The sequence below is a fragment of the Notamacropus eugenii genome, chromosome 4 (assembly GCF_028372415.1).
Source record: "Notamacropus eugenii isolate mMacEug1 chromosome 4, mMacEug1.pri_v2, whole genome shotgun sequence".
NCBI lineage: Eukaryota > Metazoa > Chordata > Mammalia > Diprotodontia > Macropodidae > Notamacropus > Notamacropus eugenii.
Genome location: NC_092875.1, coordinates 167,271,374 through 167,290,448, shown reverse-complemented (window position 1 = coordinate 167,290,448; position 19,075 = coordinate 167,271,374). Strand labels below are relative to the sequence as shown.

Genomic DNA, 19,075 nt, shown 5'->3' with positions numbered 1-19,075 from the left:
AAATTATTGAAAGCTTCATTTCTTTTCTTCCCTCTTTAGAATTAGACTGGGTGACCCGGAAATTGGTGCTTCAAACAGCTGAGCAAACTTTTGGCTATCTCACAGATGTAAGTAAAATGCATAAAACATGTAACAAAATATAAAACACCATAGGAAGTTAGACACAGAACCCTATATACTTATACTTATACTTGGATTGGTATTAAACTTTCCAGGACTGTTGAGAGAAAATATTTTGTACCTTGTAAAATACAAGGTAAGAATTTTTTTTTGAGGGGTGAGGGATATAATGCATACAGAACGAGAGAGAAAAAATGAATGAAATATATTTTGTCAACTCACCCACCTACATATGTGTGTTCATTTGGTTGTGGCAGCATTTCTGACAGATAACATGAGAATCTCCAATAGTCTATACAAATTGTCATATTCTAGTCACAACAAAAATACACAAAAAGAAGCCCTGTTTAAAAAGCTCAATTTAATTCTTTCAAAACATAGCATGAGCCTTCAGAACTGCTGATTCTAAAGCTTCATCATTCTATTTTTAATATTCCCTGCTTGAAACATGAATGAATATTATTTTGTAGTCATAAAATAGCATTATTATGCTGATTTTTATAAATTAATATTTATAAGACACCTGTAGGGTACATGGCATTATTCTAACTGCAACATCAGGGACTATATACCCTACTGAAGAAAAGTGGTCTTCAATGTTAGCAAGCTTACAGTTTACTGCAGGAAAATTTCAGTATTCTTGGTTTCCCCAGGGCAAATGTATTTGACACTCATTATTTTGCATTTGTTGAAATGTGTGTTGGTAATTGTTCTTAGGTTGCTTCATAATTTGTTCTTGAAAATGGCCCCTGCACCAATTAGGTTTTGAATAAAATCTGGTTAACTGATTATCTTTGATATGATTAAATAAAGCAGCCTATCATGTTTGTACACATTTAAACAACTTTATGAATTTTAGACATGCTAAAAGATGGGATTTATTATGTAGTGCTTTGGACTTCATGAGTTCTCAGGTACCTTCTAGCTCCATGATTCTATGAAATTAACATGTATTCTAATTTCTAGGGCTCAAATAGGGCAGCTGAGTGGTACAGTGAATAGATAATCAGGCCTAGAGTCAGGAAGATGAGTCTTCCTGAGTGCAAATCTGGCCTCAGACACTTACTAACTGTGTGACGCTGAGCAAGTCACTCAACCTTGTTTGCCTCAGTTTTCTCATCTATAAAATTAGTTGGAGAAGGAAATGACAAACCACTCCAATATCTTTGCCAAGAAAACCCTAAAATGGGGTCTTGAGGAGCCAAGCACAGGTGAAATGATTGAAAAGAAGCAACAATAAAGGGCCCAAAGGGATAGGAAGAAACAAAAACATTGGGAAAATAATCCACAGAATAAGTGTGTTAATTTTTCATTGCTCATAATCATAATATACAGAAAAACTAATGACAAAGGAATAGATCAAGACTTCTATGATGAGAGGACAAGCTGACCTGTTATGACTAGAACTTCGATCTGGGGTGGCTATAAAATTCTGAAAAGCACTTCATAGATGTACAGATGTTAGCTTCATAGAAGGTTATTAGAGCACCTCTAACATTTTTTGGAACTTGTCTGGCTCTAGACTTCTCTACATGACTGAGATGATGATGATAATGGTGGTGATGATGTTGACACTGGTGGTATTGGTGATGATCACAATCACAATGGATATTCATATCTATATAGCACTTTGTGCTTTAAAAATGCTTTCCTCCCAACAGATTTGTAAAGGAGATAGTGCAAGAATCATATTTCACTTTTTAGATCACAAAACTGAGTCTTGAAGAGGAAAAGTAACATTCTGGAAATCTCACAATGAGTAAATAGCAGGTCTGAACTTGAACAGAGCTCTTTTTACTTCAAGTCTAATGCCTGTACTTTATTTGGAATGAATGGAAGTGGGTTTTCTTTAAATGAAGTATGAGTCCCTATCTTATTCAGCATGGAAGGGGAAGGCTTCATGAAATGTTTTAAAGTACAGAAACTTTGTATTTTGTTAAACAAAGAGGCAGAGGATCTAATTGAGACCAAAGCAAGTTTGAAGTGATAAATGACAGTATATACAAAAGTAGAAAGTCCATCAATATGCATTTATTAAACACTTACTGTGTTCTAGTCACTGTGGTGAGCCCTGGGAGCACTGTTCTCAAAAAGCTCACTGTCTAATGGTTGATCTCAGCTTCTGGATTCATGTCTCTGACAATGATTTCCTAACTAACTATGAACAAGTCAGTTAAGTGCACAATCAACTCTTTAATATAATACATTTAAGGAAAGTCGCCAGTTGATTGACAAAAAGGCCTTTCTTGTTCAGAGTTCCCTACACCAGGTTTGAACACAATCAGTAAGGCAGTAAACAGATGTTAAGAATTTACCATGTTCAAGGTACTTAGCCAAACAGTGGGGATAAGAAGAAATGAAATGGGTCTGCTCATGCCTGCACATACACACGCACACAGTCACTGACTTCAAGCTCACATTCAAATGAGGGATAATATGCAAATAATAGTGAATATACATGATATGTGCCTAATAGCTGACAGGTAATCTCAAGATGAAAAGTACTAGCATTGAGGGTGGAGAAACAAGTGGATGAAAAAGGCCTCTTGCAGAAGGTGGAACTTGAAGAGAGTCTTGAAAGAAGCTGGAGAAACCAGGAGGTAGAGTCACTGGGGACAAGCTGTGCAAAGACAGAGGCAAGAAATGGAGTATCCCAAGGTAGGAATGACCAAGTAGGCCGATAAAGCTAGATACACACACACAAACATAGATGCACATATATGGACATGCACAAAGTATGATAGCTGGGTGGATATTATAATTAAATTCCAGGACATGAGGACGATAAACCTAAAGGTTACTTTAGAGTAAGAATGACTTGGGTATGCATGCATACAGAGGGAAGGATCAGAGAGAGACAAAGATTTAAAATGACATGAATCAAGTTAAATATTAGACTAAGTTAATAAAGACCTGGGTTTTTTTTACCCTCAGGAAAGCCTGTTAAATTCAGTGCAATATATTAGGAGGAATCAAGTTAGCTATCTCTCCTGTAGAAGAATACAGCTAGTGACACCAGTGAGAGCTAATAGTCTGATTACTGCTAAGGTAAGGAAGGACTGTCATTGAGCAGAGCTGTTAGCTGCGGTTCCTCAGAACACAAATCTAAACTTTTCCCATTGGAAGATTGTTTCCAAGTTAAGTTGAAAGCTGAAAGGAAGTTCATTTTCATTCTGGTCTTCTTTACTACCTTTACTTATCCTTAAGAAGACTTTCCTTTCTTCACTACTGGTTATCTTCCATTAGACTGCAAGCTCCTTGAAAGAAGGAACTTTCTCTTGTCTTTTAATGAATTCACCTCTTGACAATTTCTGTTGCATAATAGCATTTAATAAATGTTTGTTGATTGATTGATTGCAATTTTCACAGGAACAAACAAGTTTTCAAGAAAAGAAATAAAGCAATCACACTACTGCTGTCACTCATTCAGCAACATTCAACAGAAATTTATTAAGTGCCTACTCTGGCCAAGCCATTGTACTAGGCTTTGAACATCTAAACAGAAATGACAGGCCTGCCTTCTAAGAGGTCACATTGTCAGCATCATTAACACTTAATAATAGCTAACAATTATAAAAAAAATTAGGGTGTGTAAAGCACTTTAAAAATACTATCTCATGTGATATTCACCACCACCTTGGATGGTTGGTAGGTGCTATTACTATCTCTGTTTTACAAATGAGGAAACTGAGGCAAACAGTGGTTAAGTGACATTACCGGGGTTCAAGTTTAGGCTCAGATTATTAAATAGCCACACATCCACATAATCTATCATATATTCATCTATCTATCTATATCTATATCTATCTCTATATATGAAAATACAAATATATGATGATACATATATAGAGACATACACATATGTGATAGTACAATAATGTAAGTACACCTATGTGCACCCACACATATGTACACACATGATTTTTTGTATCTTCGTAGGCCTATGTATATATGTGCACATATACATATAGACACAGTGCATGCATATGTACACAAACACACACAATACTTGGTGATTTTGTTATCTCTGCTTTACCCTAAAAAGTAGAATTCTGAGTAATGGATAGAAGTTAACAGGGACAAATTTAGTCTTAATGGAAATAACAGTTGGATCTATCCCAAAGCAAAGTGGAATGAGCTACTTTAGAGTTGGTTTGTTTCCCCTCCTTAAAACTCTTTAAAAAAAAAAAAAAAGGCTTGATGGTCATGTGTCTGATATGTTATAGGAAAAGGTTTTATATTAACTTTAATTTAGACTAGATGACTACCAGTTTCCCTTTCAACTATGACGATGATTCTGCCTTTTGTATTGAAAATTTCCAGATTAACGAAATGTGATTTTTTTTTTGATCGGATACAGAACACAAAAATATAGTCACTTGATTTAAAATTAAATACTGTTCACTCCATTGGCTTATTGATACAATAACAAAAAGGCATATCAGATCTCAATTGATTTCAAAATTTTAATTTAAAATTTAGATATATAATGTATAAATACTTACTTTTCTGTTACTTGTATAGCCAGAAATTTACCATCTAATTTAATCTGATCAAATTGAGAATAATCTCTTCCTCTACAGCCTAGTTTAAAGAAAAGAATTCAAAGATTAATTTAATTGAGTTGACATTGATAAAAGTTTTGGTGTATATGGAGGGAATTGTTTCTATGAAATAAGAGCATTTAATGTCTAGAAAATGTGAGTTGAATAGTTTCACAGTAATTTAATTACTTTAAATTTCAAATTAATCCATTAAATTAAAAACAAAACCAAAATCTTAGGCTATGACATGAAAAGTGAATTGATTCTAAATTTATACAAGTGGTATGATTCCCTAAGCAAAATTGTTTTTGATTTAAAGGTTTTATAATATTTTTTTCTGGATAATTAATATTAGATACGTAGCTACAGAATGGCCAGTGATTATCTTGAGGATAATAACATAATTTCTAGAATTCTAGAACCTGAATACTTCATGTTTGGTGAGTTTAACAATACACGTATTTACTCCATTGGTGGAATTTACAATTCATTCATATCCCATGTCTTCTTATCCTAACCAAATTTTGACCATTTTCTTTCATTGAACTTGACAAAGGATCTACCTACCTTATTGAAGGCTTTCCTTTAGGGTTTTCCTTCCTCCCTCCCTCCCTCCCTTCCTTCCTTCCTGCATTCCTTCTTTCTTCCTTCTTTCATGATCAATAGTACTGTGCTCAGACAACTATCCTTTATGATGCCTCACTGTCTCCATGTGACCAGCCCATCTCTTTTTCCTATCATACTTTTAATAATCATGATTAAGATGTTGAAAATTTTATACATATATATGTCTAGCACATTCATATTTTTAAAAGTACTTTAAATGAATCATGTTTTTTGATTTTCACACCTTTTGAGGTAAGTGGCATAGATGTTATTATCCCCATTCTGCAAATGAAGAAATTAACACTTGTGTCTGGTTAAGGGATTTCAGTGCAGTTCCAAGTACTGCCTCTTAAGCCTAGGCCATCACTGCAAATATACCATAGGCAACATGAGTCTGCCATGTTACTCTCCACAGCACACTGAGTTACCTGCAATTTGGAATCCTTGGAGATTGTGATCTTCCAAGATTTGTAACCATACTGCGTCGTTGGTGGAACATCTGGGAAAATGAATGAGATCCCAAGAAGTTCCAAGGTGCAAAGACCATTTTTTCCCAAACACAATAATTTCCTTGTGGTCTTTTTCCTTAAAATATGAACTATAATATGTAAAGAAAATAATTAAGGTAGGTAGAAGTGGGAATGGGACCACATGATCATGGATTTAGAGTTAATGATTCTTTCTTTTTCTCTTCCTTAATTCATTCAACTCCTGGGAAATTATATGCAGGTGGACGAATTCTATTTCCTTATGCCATGTATTATTTATATTTCAATCTTTCTCTAATACTTATCATAGTGCTTTATACACTGCAGGTGCTTAAAAAACAACCATGGTCATGACATTCAGTGTGTCTCAACCTTCAGAAAGCATGGTGTAAGTGGTAAAAGCACAGAGTTTGAAATAAAAACATCTGGGTTGAGTCCCAGACGCAGACAGTGGTTACTTGTGGGACCTAGAGATATTTGCGTAGCTTTCTCGGAATTTTAGTTTTCTCATCTGTAAAGTAGAAATAATATTACACTACCTATTCTTATAGGACTAATATGCAGGTCAGATGAGACAAAGGACATCCTGTCCTTTTTAAACATAGATGCCCTGTAAGTTATTAATATTCTGTATTAGCCCTGAATCAAACATGCTTGGTATACTTTTTATATATTTAAAATCAATAAGTTAACAAACATTTATTAAATACCTTCCATGTGCCAGACATTAATATTAAGTATTGGGGACACAAAGAAAGACAAAACAAACAAACCAAACAGTCTTTGGTCTCAAAAAGCTCACATTCTAGTGGAAAATGCATCCCTAATGCTTAGTCAGAGTCTCATCTTTCACACGATTGTTTCAACAACAATTATTCAGTTGTAATAACTAAATACTAATAAGCTTCAAGGAGAGCTATATTTTTCTTGAAGGCCGCAGCAATAATGAATATTGACTAAAGAGACATCAGGAATTGTTCTGGAAGGTTGTATAGGTTGGAATTGAGACAAGGATTAGCTAAGTCCTTTATTTATTTATCTTTTTTATTAAATGACTTAATCTTTCTGAATCTTTCTGCTTATGTGGCATTGATCTGACAATGAGCATTGGCACATACTCACAGATACCTCAGAGGCACACTAATAGTTCTAAATCCCAAAGGTTAAGGTCTACCAGAGATCCTATGCTAATAGCCCCAAGGCCTTTAGGCTATTGCCCTCTGTTTTTGTCATGACCTGGCAAAGCTCCCCCTCATTGAGCTTCTGGGCACAGTGCATGGGACATCTGTCCAGCTGAGCATTTCTTAATTAATATCTTAATGAAAGATGACTTTTCTCTTTGAAACATTGAGTTTATATGGTGCCCTACATTTGTCCAGCGGCATTTCCCAAAAAAAACAACAAACAAAAAACCCAAAAACCCTTGTGTTATGCATCCTAAGCATAAATAAAACAGACTAACTTTATTTCATTATTGCTTCTGGACAAGTTATGTATCATGTAACCTCAACTGCTTTTTTTCCACCTCTGGCTCACCATGAGGCTCTGGGATTTCCTCCAGGATAAAGATTATCTCACTGGGATTCATGCATCTGTCACATCTGGACTATTTCAATGTATTCTACCCAGTATGTGCAGAGGCCACATGAAGAATGCAGATTTCATATAATGTGGCAACCTGCCTGTACTTGTGAGCCAAAAAATACAAACCCGTTTCTTATTTGTATGCTTTCTAATGTAAGTTTCTGATACATTGCATTCATTATTGATATCAACCACGTAATAGTGACAAACTAAACCACAACTAAACGTCATTAAATATAATTGTGGAATTCTGGAAAACAATGGCTGGACACAAAAGAGAAAAAATAGCTATTCTGGAATGAGGCAAAGAGGCTCAGCTATAAACAGTGACAAAACAGAGAATTACTAACCAAAAGAGAGTTTTCCCATCTATGCAGATCAACTGATTTGAATTTCATTTCCATTTTTTTCCCCTCTCCAGTCCCCAGTGAGAGTGTTTGAATGTAAAATTCTCCAACAGATGGGTAGGAGGATATGGATATGAATAATATAAAACCTAGTTTCTTAAAAAGGAGCACTGGCAATGTTAGACAATTTCAGGAAGTTACGTGTACAAAGCAGGACCCTCCCTCTAAAAATCTTATAATGCAAAACGGCAAAGAAAGGCTAAGGGACCTTAAAATTGAAAATGAGCACAAATGAATTTCAATACTTCAAGAATGGAAAGAGGCCTCAGCTACTACCATCTAGTCTCACACATTCATAAAAGAAATTCTCACTATAACCTACTAGCCTCTGTTTGAAGATCTCTGAGGATGGGAGAACCTAGAACCTCTCAAAGTAGCCCATTCCACTTTTGGGCAGCTCTGATAGAAATCTGTTGTTGTTTTCTTGACATCAAGTCTAAATTTTCCTCTATTTCTGCCCTGTGAAGCTAATCAGAAAGTATAATGCCTTTTAAAACTCTTCAGATACTTCAAGACAACTGTCATGCTTTATACTCCTTCCTCCATATCCCCCATCACCCCAAATCTCTTCTAGGCTAAACATGCTTAATTCCTTTAACTAATCCTCACAGGATTTGGACTCAAGACCTTTCAGCATCCTGGTTCCTCTCTGGACATTCCCCAGCCTATTAATTGTCCTTTATAAGCTATGGCCCCTAGAACTGAACAGAAGACTTCAGATAAAGTCTGACAAGGGCAGAGCAGAGTGACACTAGCATTTCCTTATTCCTGTAAGTTTACTTTCTAAATGTAGAGCAAGATTACAATAGTTTTTTTTTAACTGCTCCAAAATTCTACTGACGCATATTGACCCTGCAGTTGTCTAACAGCCAATATTTTCAGAACTGCTATCGAAACATACCTTTGCCATCTTGTACTGTGAAGTTGATTTTTTTGTATCTAAGTATAAGATTTTGCACTTATTCTTGTTGAATTTCATTTTAATCAGTAAACAATTTGTGTCCTCAAGGAGCTTACATTTTCAGGGGTTGGGAGAGATTCAACATAAGCATAGGTAAGTAAATATAAAGGATGTACAAATTAATTCAACAATGAGAGGAAGTATGGCATGGTAAATAGAGGATTGGGTTTGGAGTCAGAAAGATTTTGTCATATCTAGCTTCTGACAATTGTGACCTTGGGCAAGTCACTTGACTTCTTTATGCCTGAGAAAGCTCCATAGAACTCATGCATATAAAATTGCAGACAGGTGACCTCGGTTGCTGGAGGGAATTCTTTCCACTAAAATTTATAAAATATTAGATGAATGAAAAAGTGAGTGAGCAAAGGAAGTAGTTTTACACGCTTTTTGTTTTAGGCATTGTGCTAACTAGGGACACAAAGGACAGGACAGATAGCTACTTTCTTTAAAATGTTTACATTTTAATAGCAGTTGTTCAGTTATTTTCTTTTTTTTTTTGTTAATTAAACTTTTAACATTTATTTTCACACAATTTTGGGTTACAAATTTTCTCCCCTTTTTTCCCCCTCCCCCCCCAGACCCAAGTTTTCTAATTGCCCCTGTGACCTATCTGCTCTCTCCTCTATCCTTCCTCCCTGCCCTTGTCTCCGTCTTCTCTTTTGTCCTGTAGGGCCAGATAGCTTTCTTGACCCCTTAACCTGTATTTCTTGTTACCCAGTGGTAAGAACATTACATTTGGTCCTAACACTTTGAGTTCCGACTTCTTTAGCTCCCTCCCTCTCTACCCCTTCCCCTTGGAAGACAGGCAATTCAATATAGGCCATATCTGTTTAGTTTTGCAAATGATTTCCATACTAGTTGTGTTGTATAGGACTAATTATATTTCCCTCCATCCTATCCTGTCCCCCTTTACTTCTATTTTCTTATGGTCCTTTCCCTCCCCATGAGTGTTGACCTCGTATTGCATTCTCCTCCCCATGCCCTCCCCTCTATCCTCCCCCCTATCCTGCTTGTGTCCCTGTCCCCCACTCTCCTGTATTATGAGATAGGTTTTCCTATCAAAATGAGTGTGCATTATATTCTTTCCTTTAGTGGAATGTGATGAGAGTAGACCTCGTGTTTTTCTCTTGCCTCCCCTCTTTATCCCACCACTAATAAGTCTTTTGCTTGCCTCTTTTATGAGAGATAATTTGCCCCATATAACTTCTCCCTTTCTCCTCCCAATATTTCTCTCTCACTGCTTGATTTCGTTTTTTTTTTTTAGTATATGATCCCATCCTCTTCAATTCACTCTGTGCACTCTGTCTCTATGTATGTGTACGTGTGTGCATGTGTGTGTGTGTGTACTCCCACCCAGTGCCCAGATACTGAAATGTTTCAAGAGTTATAAATATTGTCTTTCCATGTAGGAATGTAAACAGTTCAACTTTAGTAAGTCCCTTATGATTTCTCTTTGCTGTTCGCCTTTTCATGGTTCTCTTCATTCTTGTGTTAGAAAGTCAAATTTTCTTTCCAGCTCTGGTCTTTTCATCAGGAAAATTTGAAAGTCTTCTATTTCATTGAAAGACCATTTTTTCTCCTGAAGTATTATAGTCAGTTTTGCTGCGTAGGTGATTCTTGGCTTCAGTCCTAGTTCCTTTGACTTCTGGAATATCCTATTCCATTCCCTTCTATCCCTCAATGTAGAAGGTGCCAGGTCTTGTACTATCCTGATTGTATTTCCACAATACTTGAATTGTTTCTTTCTAGCTGCTTGCAATATTTTCTCCTTCACCTGGGAATTCTGGAATTTGGCCACAATGCTCCTAGGAGTTTCTCTTTTTGGATCTCTTTCATGCGGTGTTCTGCGGATTCCTTGAAAATTTATTTTGCCTTCTGGTTCTAGAATCTCAGGGCAGTTTTCCTTGATAATTTCATGGAAGATGATGTCTAGGCTCTTCTTTTGATCATGGTTTTCAGGTAGTCCCAGAATTTTTACATTGTCTCTCCTGCTTCTATTTTCCAGGTCAGTTGCTTTTCCAATAAGATATTTCACATTATCTTACATTTTTCGAATCTGCGCGGTATGTTCTGAGATATCTGTCTTTCTCGAAAAGTCCAAAGCTTCCATCTGTACCTTTCCAGATTTGAAAGATCTATTTTCTTCAGTGAGCTTTTGAATCTCCTTTTCCATTTGGTTAATTCTGCTTTTGAAAGCATTCTTCTCCTCATTGGCCTCTTGCACCTCCCTTGCAAGCTGAGTTAGGCTAGTTCTCAAGGTGCCAATTTCTTCAAGATTTTTTTGGTTCTCCTTTAGCAGGGAGCTGATCTGCTTTTCATGCTTCTCCCTTATCCCTCTCATTTCCCTTCCCAGTCTTTCCTCCACCTCTCTAACTTCATTTTCAAAATTCCTCTTGAGCTCTTCCATGGCCCGAGCCCATTGGGTGGGCTGGGACACAGAGTCCTCGATTTCTGTGTCTTTGCCTGATGGCAAGCCTTGTTCCTCCCCATGAGAAAGGAAGGGAGGAAGTGTTTTTTCTCCGATAAAGTACCCTTCAATAGTTTTATTTCTTTTCCCTTTTCTTGGCATTTTCTCCACCTAGTGGCCTGACCTCTGAATGTTCTCCTCACACCCACCTTGCCCCCTCGTCCTCCCAGCCAGCGTTTGGGGACTGAGATTCAAATGCTGCTTCCCGCCTTAGGATTTTTGGCGGGGGCAGGGCTTTTATTCAGTGTTAAATTAGGCTCAGGTGCTGAGGTCAGGGGCAGGGCCGCCTCTCTGGCTCAATTCCCTCAGGGGTTTATGCACAGACCTTCCACAATGGATCCAGGCTCCCGCTCGCTTGGGGAGCCCCCGTCCGCAGCCGCCTCTCAGCCCCCACCTCCCCGGGGGGCCTGAGCCTTGGGGGCACCTCACTCCCCTCTCAACCCGCCAAAGAGACTCTCTCACCTACCCCCGTCAGTCACCTGTTGGTGGGGGGGCCCGTGCTGCCGCTGAAGATCCCGCCTCTGGAGCCCTTTCAGATCTGTGCCTCTCGGAGCCGTGGCCGCCGCCGCAGGTCTGGGCTGGGCACCGTGTCTGCAGCGCGACGGACCTTTTGCAAGAGGTTTGCTGGTCCCTCTGTGGGTGGGGGGACCCGCGTGGCCGCTGGAGATCCCGTCCTGTAGCCCTCTCGGATCTTTTTCTCATGGTGTTGCTGCCGCGGTATGGTTGCTCTCTGCTACCTGCCCTGGCGCCCAGTCCACGGCGCGAAGGACCTCCCGTGAGAGGTTTGCAGGTCTCTCCGGAACAGAAATCTCCCTCGCTCCAATATTCCGTGGCCTCTGGGTGCAGAATTCACCGTGGGTTGGTCCCCTCTAGCTGTTCTGTGGGTTGTGGGTTCGGAGCTATGTGTATGTGCGTCTTTCTACTTCACCATCTTGGCTCCGCCCCCCCATTCAGTTATTTTCAGTCCTGTCTGACAATGTGTGGCCCCATTTGGGGTTTTTTGGCAAAGATACTGGAGTGATTTGTCATGCTTTTCTCCATCTCATTTTGCAAGTGAGGAAACAGTCAAACAAGGTTAAGTGACTTATCCAGGGTCACATAGATAATAAGTATCCGTGGATAGATTTGAACTCAGGAAGATGAGTCTTTCTGACTGTGGGCCAGGTCCTCTACCCACTGAGTCACCTACCTGCCCTTTAATAGGGAAAGATAATGAATAAAGAAGAACTAAAAGTAAAAGGAGAGTATAGAAGGAACAGGAAGGTTTGAGTGGAGAAACATGGCTTGGGGAATGCTAAGAAGCATGTGGTAGACCAGGGACAGTTCCAGATTTAATGAAAACTTATTAAGAATATGTAAGAGTTCATGTTTCAGTGGAGGATGAGGTTGGATTGAAGGCAGTGTGGCTTGGAAATGGCTGGATATTTGAGTAAGTGCAACTGAATGATCGCTAGTATATTGAGACTGCACTCCAAATTTTTGTGATTCCTTAATGCAGTGAAACTATACAGCCTCAGTGATCTTGAGTCTCCAGGAGTTTTCTCTCCTGTGTATTTTTTTATCTTTGTAGAATCCGGCCCTGTCTAGTGATGAAGTTGTTGCAGGGTCAAATACACAACACAGGTCCATTAACTTAGCAGGTACTTTGGCAAATTTCATAGATCACACTTACATTAGAAGGTGAGGATGCCCCTTCACTAAAAGCTATTTTTAGAAGAGATGGTCATAGTGGGAGGAGAATGCCCCCAAGGAAGTAGAGAACAAAAGCCAGTCAATAAGGCAGGCAGAGGATCACACGGGGGCAGGAAAATGAGCAAACAACAGAACAAAATTTTTTTACCATAAATGTTACTATGGCCAGGAAGATCAAATCTCACACTCAGAAAACTGCAAAATCAAAATTATTGCATCCACAGCCTCAAAGTAAAATATGAATTTGTCTCAGGCCATGGAAGAGCTCAAAAATGATTTTTAAAAATCAAGTAAGACAGGTAGAAGAAAAATTATGAAGAGAAATGAGAGCGATATAAGAAAATCATGAAAAGAGTCAACAGCTTGCTAAAACGAGACCCCCCAAAATACTGAAGAAAGCAATACCATAAAAAAAAAAAAAAACCACACAGAGAACTCACCATTGGTAAAAGAGGCCCAAAAATCCAATGAAGAAAAAACTTGAAAAACAGAATTGGTAAAATAGAAGAGGGGGTACAAAAGCTCAATTAAGAAAATAATTCCTTAAAAGTTAGAATTGGGGAAGTAGAAGCTAATGACTTTGTCCTTCATTCTCCTTGAAGAGGACCATAACAACAGGGAGATGATGACATGACTTGCAGTTGACTTTGATTTGAGTGAGGGAGGGCTATGCAAAGTCACCAACCTCACTTTCTCCTCCAGGGCCATCTGAGTCCAGTGGCCAGATATTCATCAGGAATACTAGAGACAGCCCAAGTTGCAATTGGAGACCTTGGCCATTTTAGACTAAGTTCTTTTCAGGTGTTCACTTAGAGTGAGGTAACACCCATTCAATGAATAGACCTCATGAGACATCAAGAAACAGTAAAACAAAATCAAAACAATGAAAAATAGAAGAATATGTGAAATATCTTATTGGAAAAAAATTGACCTGGAAAAACAAAGTTAGAAGAGATAATTTGAGAATTATTGGACTACCTGTAAGTTAAAAAAAAAAAGCCTAGACATCATCTTTCAAGAAATTATCCAAGAAAACTACCCTGACATTCTAGAAGCAGAGGGTAAAATAGACATTGAAAGAATCCACTGGTTACCTCTTAAAAGAGATCCCCAAATGAAAACTGCCAGAAATATTATAGCCAAATTCCAGACCTCTGAGATCAAGGAGGAAATTGTACAAGCAGCTAAAGAGAAATAATTCAAATATTGTGGAGCCACAGCTAGGATAACACAAGATTTAGCAGCTTCTACATTAAAGAACTGGAGGGCTTTGAATATGGTATTCAGGAGGGCAAAAGAGGTAGGATAACAACCAAGAATCACCTGCCCAACAAAACTGAGTAAAATCCTTCAGGGGAAAAAACGGACTTTCAAGTATTCCCGATGAAAAGACCAGAGCTGAATAGAAAATTTGATTTTCAAATACAAGATGCAATAAAAGCATGAAAAGGTAAATAGAAAAAAGAAATCATAAGGGATTTGATAAGGTTGGACTTGCTTATATTCCTACGGGGGGAGATGATATTTATAATTCCTAAAAACTTTCTCATTATTAGGGTAGTTAGAAGGTGTGCATATAGACAGAGGGCACAGATGTGAGTTAAATGTGATGGTATGCTTATCTTAAAAAGAGGTAGAATTAAGGGCTGAGAAAAAAAGAATGTACTGGGAGAAGGGGAAGGGGAGAAGTAGAATGTGATAATTTATCTGACATAAAAGAGGTCTAAAAGAGATTTTACAGTGGAGGGGAAAATGGGAGAAGTGTGGAAGGGAGAATATGAACCTTACTTTTTTTTGGAGTTGGTCAAAGAGGTAATAATATATGCACTTAGTTAGGGGTAGAAAACTATCTTACCATGCAGGAATGAAGGAAGGGAAGGAAATGAGAAGTGGGGAACTGATAGAAGGGAGAAAAATTTGGGGGAGGTAAAAGAAGAATGGACAGGATAAAAGGAAATAGACAGTAGTATAAACAGGGGGAAATAAGATGGAGGGAAATACATAGTTCGTAAGGGATGTTGGAAAATTAAAACTCTGATGTACTTTTGGTGAAGTTGTACACTGATTCAACCATTCTAGAAAATAATTTGGAGCTGTGCCCAAAGGACTATAGAATCATGCTTACCTTTTGACCAAGCAATACAATTGCAGGTCAGTATGCCAAAGAGATATACAGCAAAAAGGATAAGGCCCTTTCTGCCCAAAAATATTTATAGCAGATCTTTTATTGTAAAGAATTGGGATGTTCATCAATCTGGAAATAGTGGGACAAGTTGTGGTATGTATTTGTGATGGAGTGCAATTGTGCTTTAGGAAATGATGAACATGATGCTCTCAAAAAAACGATGAAAGACATACAAGAATTCATGCAAAGTGAAATCAACAGAACCAGGCAAAGTGAAATCAATAGAACCAAGAGAACATTGTACACAGCAACAGCAATATTGTACAATAATTTATGAATAACTTAGCTATTCTCAGCAGTACAATGATCCAAGACAATTCTGTAGGACTTAATGATGAAAAGTACTGTTCATCTCCAGAGAAAGAACTGGTAGAGCCTGAGTACAGATCAAAGATACTTTATCTTTACTTTCTTTATTTTCCTTGTTGTTTTTTGTCTGTGTTTTCTTTTAGAGAATAACTTAAATGGAAATAAATTTTGCATGATTTCACATGTATAACCTAAGTCAAATTGCTTGTCTTCTCAAGGTAGAGGAGGGAGAGAATTTGAAACTCAAAAATTTTTTTAAAATGTTAAAATTATTTTTATGTATAATTGGGGAAAATAAAGTATTAAATAATTTTTAAAGAAAAAAATGCTGGAAATGTAGAGACTAAGTAATGAAGGAATTTAAAAGCCAAATAGAGGATTTTATATTTTGTCCTGAAAGTAATAGAAAGTCAGTGGTACGTATTGGCTGGTGGAATGACCTGTAATTTAGGAGTATCCCATTACCAGCTGAGTGGATTCTCCTAAAGGCCATATATGCAATAGAAGCTACAAGATGGAAGAGTTGGAATATGTGAGGTGTGGAAATGTCTGGAAAGGGACAGGAAGACGTGTTTTGCACTAAATAAAGAGAAGACACATCTATTTGATCTCTAGCCAGAGGGAGACAAAAGTTGTGGTAGGGACAGGGTGTGAAAATAGGAATGATGGTGGGAGTATAGGTTGCATATTGAGAAGAAGCCCAGAAACTTGCCCAGAATTGCCAAGAGAATAATTTCATGTAAAAGATCAGTTGTTGGATTATAGAACAGCTGAGAATTATCAGTAACGCTAAGAAAATTCTCAATGCATCCTATTATGTTAGTTTCCTTCTATTCAATTCTGGAATCAGTTGATTGTCCATCTACTCTGACCTTCCTCCAAATATGGATTAATTCAATGAACTGGTCATTCATCTGCATGCCCCAGTCTGGATGTTAGATATTTTACATCCATTTAGTTTTTCTTACATGAATTGTTAGGCTCTCTCTGGAGAAGCCATTTCATGTCTTGAGGCTAGATCTAATCGGCACAATATCATCCACAAATGGGAGCATATGGAAACCCTTACTGTACACAGTGAATCTCTTTTTCATCTGAATCTTATAGAAAGAGTTCTTTATGATGGCAAGCATATTTTTCCATGTAGCTTCCCCCTTTTTTTGTTGATATCATTAATAATCACAGAAAATTTGTATATTCATCTCTGTAGTTACATATCTCAAGGGATTTTGTATGATCTTAACAAAGATGAGAGGATATTGGGTGGAAGTTAACCCTTAAGGGAATGATTTTCCTTTGTTTAGTCAAATGCTATTTTTATGATAAATAAACAATAAATTCAGTGGGATCACACTTTCCTTGTGCCTTTCAGTCACTTGTATACCTATGAAGAGACAGGGTGCTATAGAGGTTTGTTTCTCCCTGTTCCCTAACTCATGAAGATTTAGCATTATGGAATGGTAAATATGAAATGTTATAGAACATATATGTATGTCAACTATTATTATTCTTAGAAATACACATGGCTACTCTCATGATAAACTGTCTAAAGCAGGTCTCAAAACCAGGAAATCTTAAATTCTAGTCTTGTATCAGACACATAGAGGCTGTGTGACCATGAGAAAATCACTCCAGCTCTCAATGCTCCTGAAACCTGTCTGACACTACAAGTTGCAGAGCAGGATCCAACCTGCATTAGTATAGAATTGTTTGACTGAGGAATTGTCTCTACCAATGAAATCATAGGGATGGTCCCTATCATAGCATAGTGCCTAGTCCATGGTAAGCTCTTATGTGCTTTAATTACCTATACACTACGCATACACACACTCGTATTCACAGAGACACACACACAGATACATACACTCAAGACTACACACACACACTGATAAAATAAAATTTTAAAAGCACTTTGCCTTATCTGTTCCTCAGTGTTTTTAGAAGCAATGACCTTATAGAGAATTTGTTCTAGAGGAAGATTTTAAGAGAGCAAACTTTGTCTTTGGAATCACCCTGCCTTCCTTTTCCACCTGAAGCATCCTTCATTCTAATCTCACCCCTATGCAGCAGCCATTTTGTCCTTATCAAGTGTTAACTAATGAAGTTTAAGGGGTTAACCATGAACATTGACATTTTCATACATCACTCTTAGAGACGAAATAACCATTAAAAAAGATAATAGATGTTCTAATGGCGGCATTAATGGCACTTTACAGTTTCAGGGGACAGTTTTTTTAGGTAAGATAATTTCAAATATCCTAGTAATTTTCAAACCTTACTCATAAGCCTAGTTATGTAGTTATATCTCACTGAGTCATAGCAACCCAGAGTCTCAGAGTTAGAAGGGCACAGTCTCCTGGTCCAAATTACATCTGAATACCAAGTTCCTCTAAAGTAGTGGTAAAAGTGGGAAGGTGTTCAATTAAATTACATGGTTAATTGGGTCAATGTAGAAAGTCAGATCACATAGTTAAAGTCACAAAATGGACTTATGGCAGGACCAGATTGCATACAGAAGAATTGTGCTTATGTAGAATAATACCAACATTTGTTCTCACCACTCATTTTTTTTCTGTCAATTTTTCCTGCCAAGATGCTTGTTGTTGATGGGTCCCCTTATCTAGCAACCAAAGAAGGGGGAGGAGTGTCACTTGGGATGATCTAGAGTCATAAATAAAACTATATATCATCTAGTGCAGTTCTTTAATTTTACAGATGAGAAAACTGAAGTCTAGAAATTTTAAATCACTTGGTTAAGGTTGCGAAAATAATTCAAGATCAGAGTTGATATCTGAACAAGGGTCTACTCCAAATTCATCATTCTTTTCACTATCTCCAGTTGTTCATTTATAAGTAGGGAATTAAACAGGATACCTTTTTGCCCAATAAGGTCATTTTGGAATCCCTACTGAAACAGCTAGATCCTGGCTGTAGTTCTTTGTAGAGACATCTTCAGAGCAGAAATAAAAGTTACTCTCATAGAGAGCTTGTCAGAAGGTGACCAAACCCTCAAACTCTAAACCTGCCATTTCCCTACTATTTGTTCCAATTAATTTTACTGAGATGAACTATAAAATAATGGTTCAAGAGTTGCTAATTATTGTCAGCTGGAAACCTGGCAGAACCATTTTTACAGGTCACAGGATACAATTATGATCTTAATGGAGCACAATATCCTGACAACTTAAATGGCTCATATTTTATAAGAATATTAAGCATCTTTTATAAGAATATTAAGCATTATAGATTCTCCTGTCCTCTCATTTTTTCTTCTTCTATGAGACATGACATATTGATGTTAGAGATCACCGAAAGGACAAAGGGGAGACTCATGGTGCACAGCATGTGAACACATTACAAATGAGGAATTATACAGGTGAACTGGTATGAAGAATATCATCAAATAAATGGCCTAAAAATATGACAAGAATGAGGGACATACAATGGTCAAACCAAATACTCCACAAAAGTACAAGAAGAAACGAGAAAGGTACTGGGAATGCAAGGTAGAATTGCTGTATCAAATTTATGAAAAAACATAGAGGAGATTCAAGCAGGATGGACAGACATGGATGGGTTTCAGTTTTCCTCATTGAAGGAATTCTTATTGATGAGATCATGGTTCTATTGGGGTATTAGATATATACACATACACACATGTGTATAGTAGTATATATGTATGTATATGTATGCATGTGTATATATGTATATA

General features: G+C 37.4%; 1 protein-coding gene across 2 annotated transcripts in view; it reads left to right on the top strand.

The window, feature by feature from the left end:
* CNBD1 (cyclic nucleotide binding domain containing 1) overlaps positions 1 to 19,075 on the top strand; it is a 695,007-nt gene that overhangs the window by 643,518 nt on the left and 32,414 nt on the right. For both annotated transcript variants that reach the window (XM_072603626.1, XM_072603625.1), the window contains exon 11: positions 40 to 107. In XM_072603626.1, the coding sequence (XP_072459727.1) occupies positions 40 to 107 (68 nt within the window). The remainder of the gene's footprint in view (positions 1 to 39; positions 108 to 19,075) is intronic.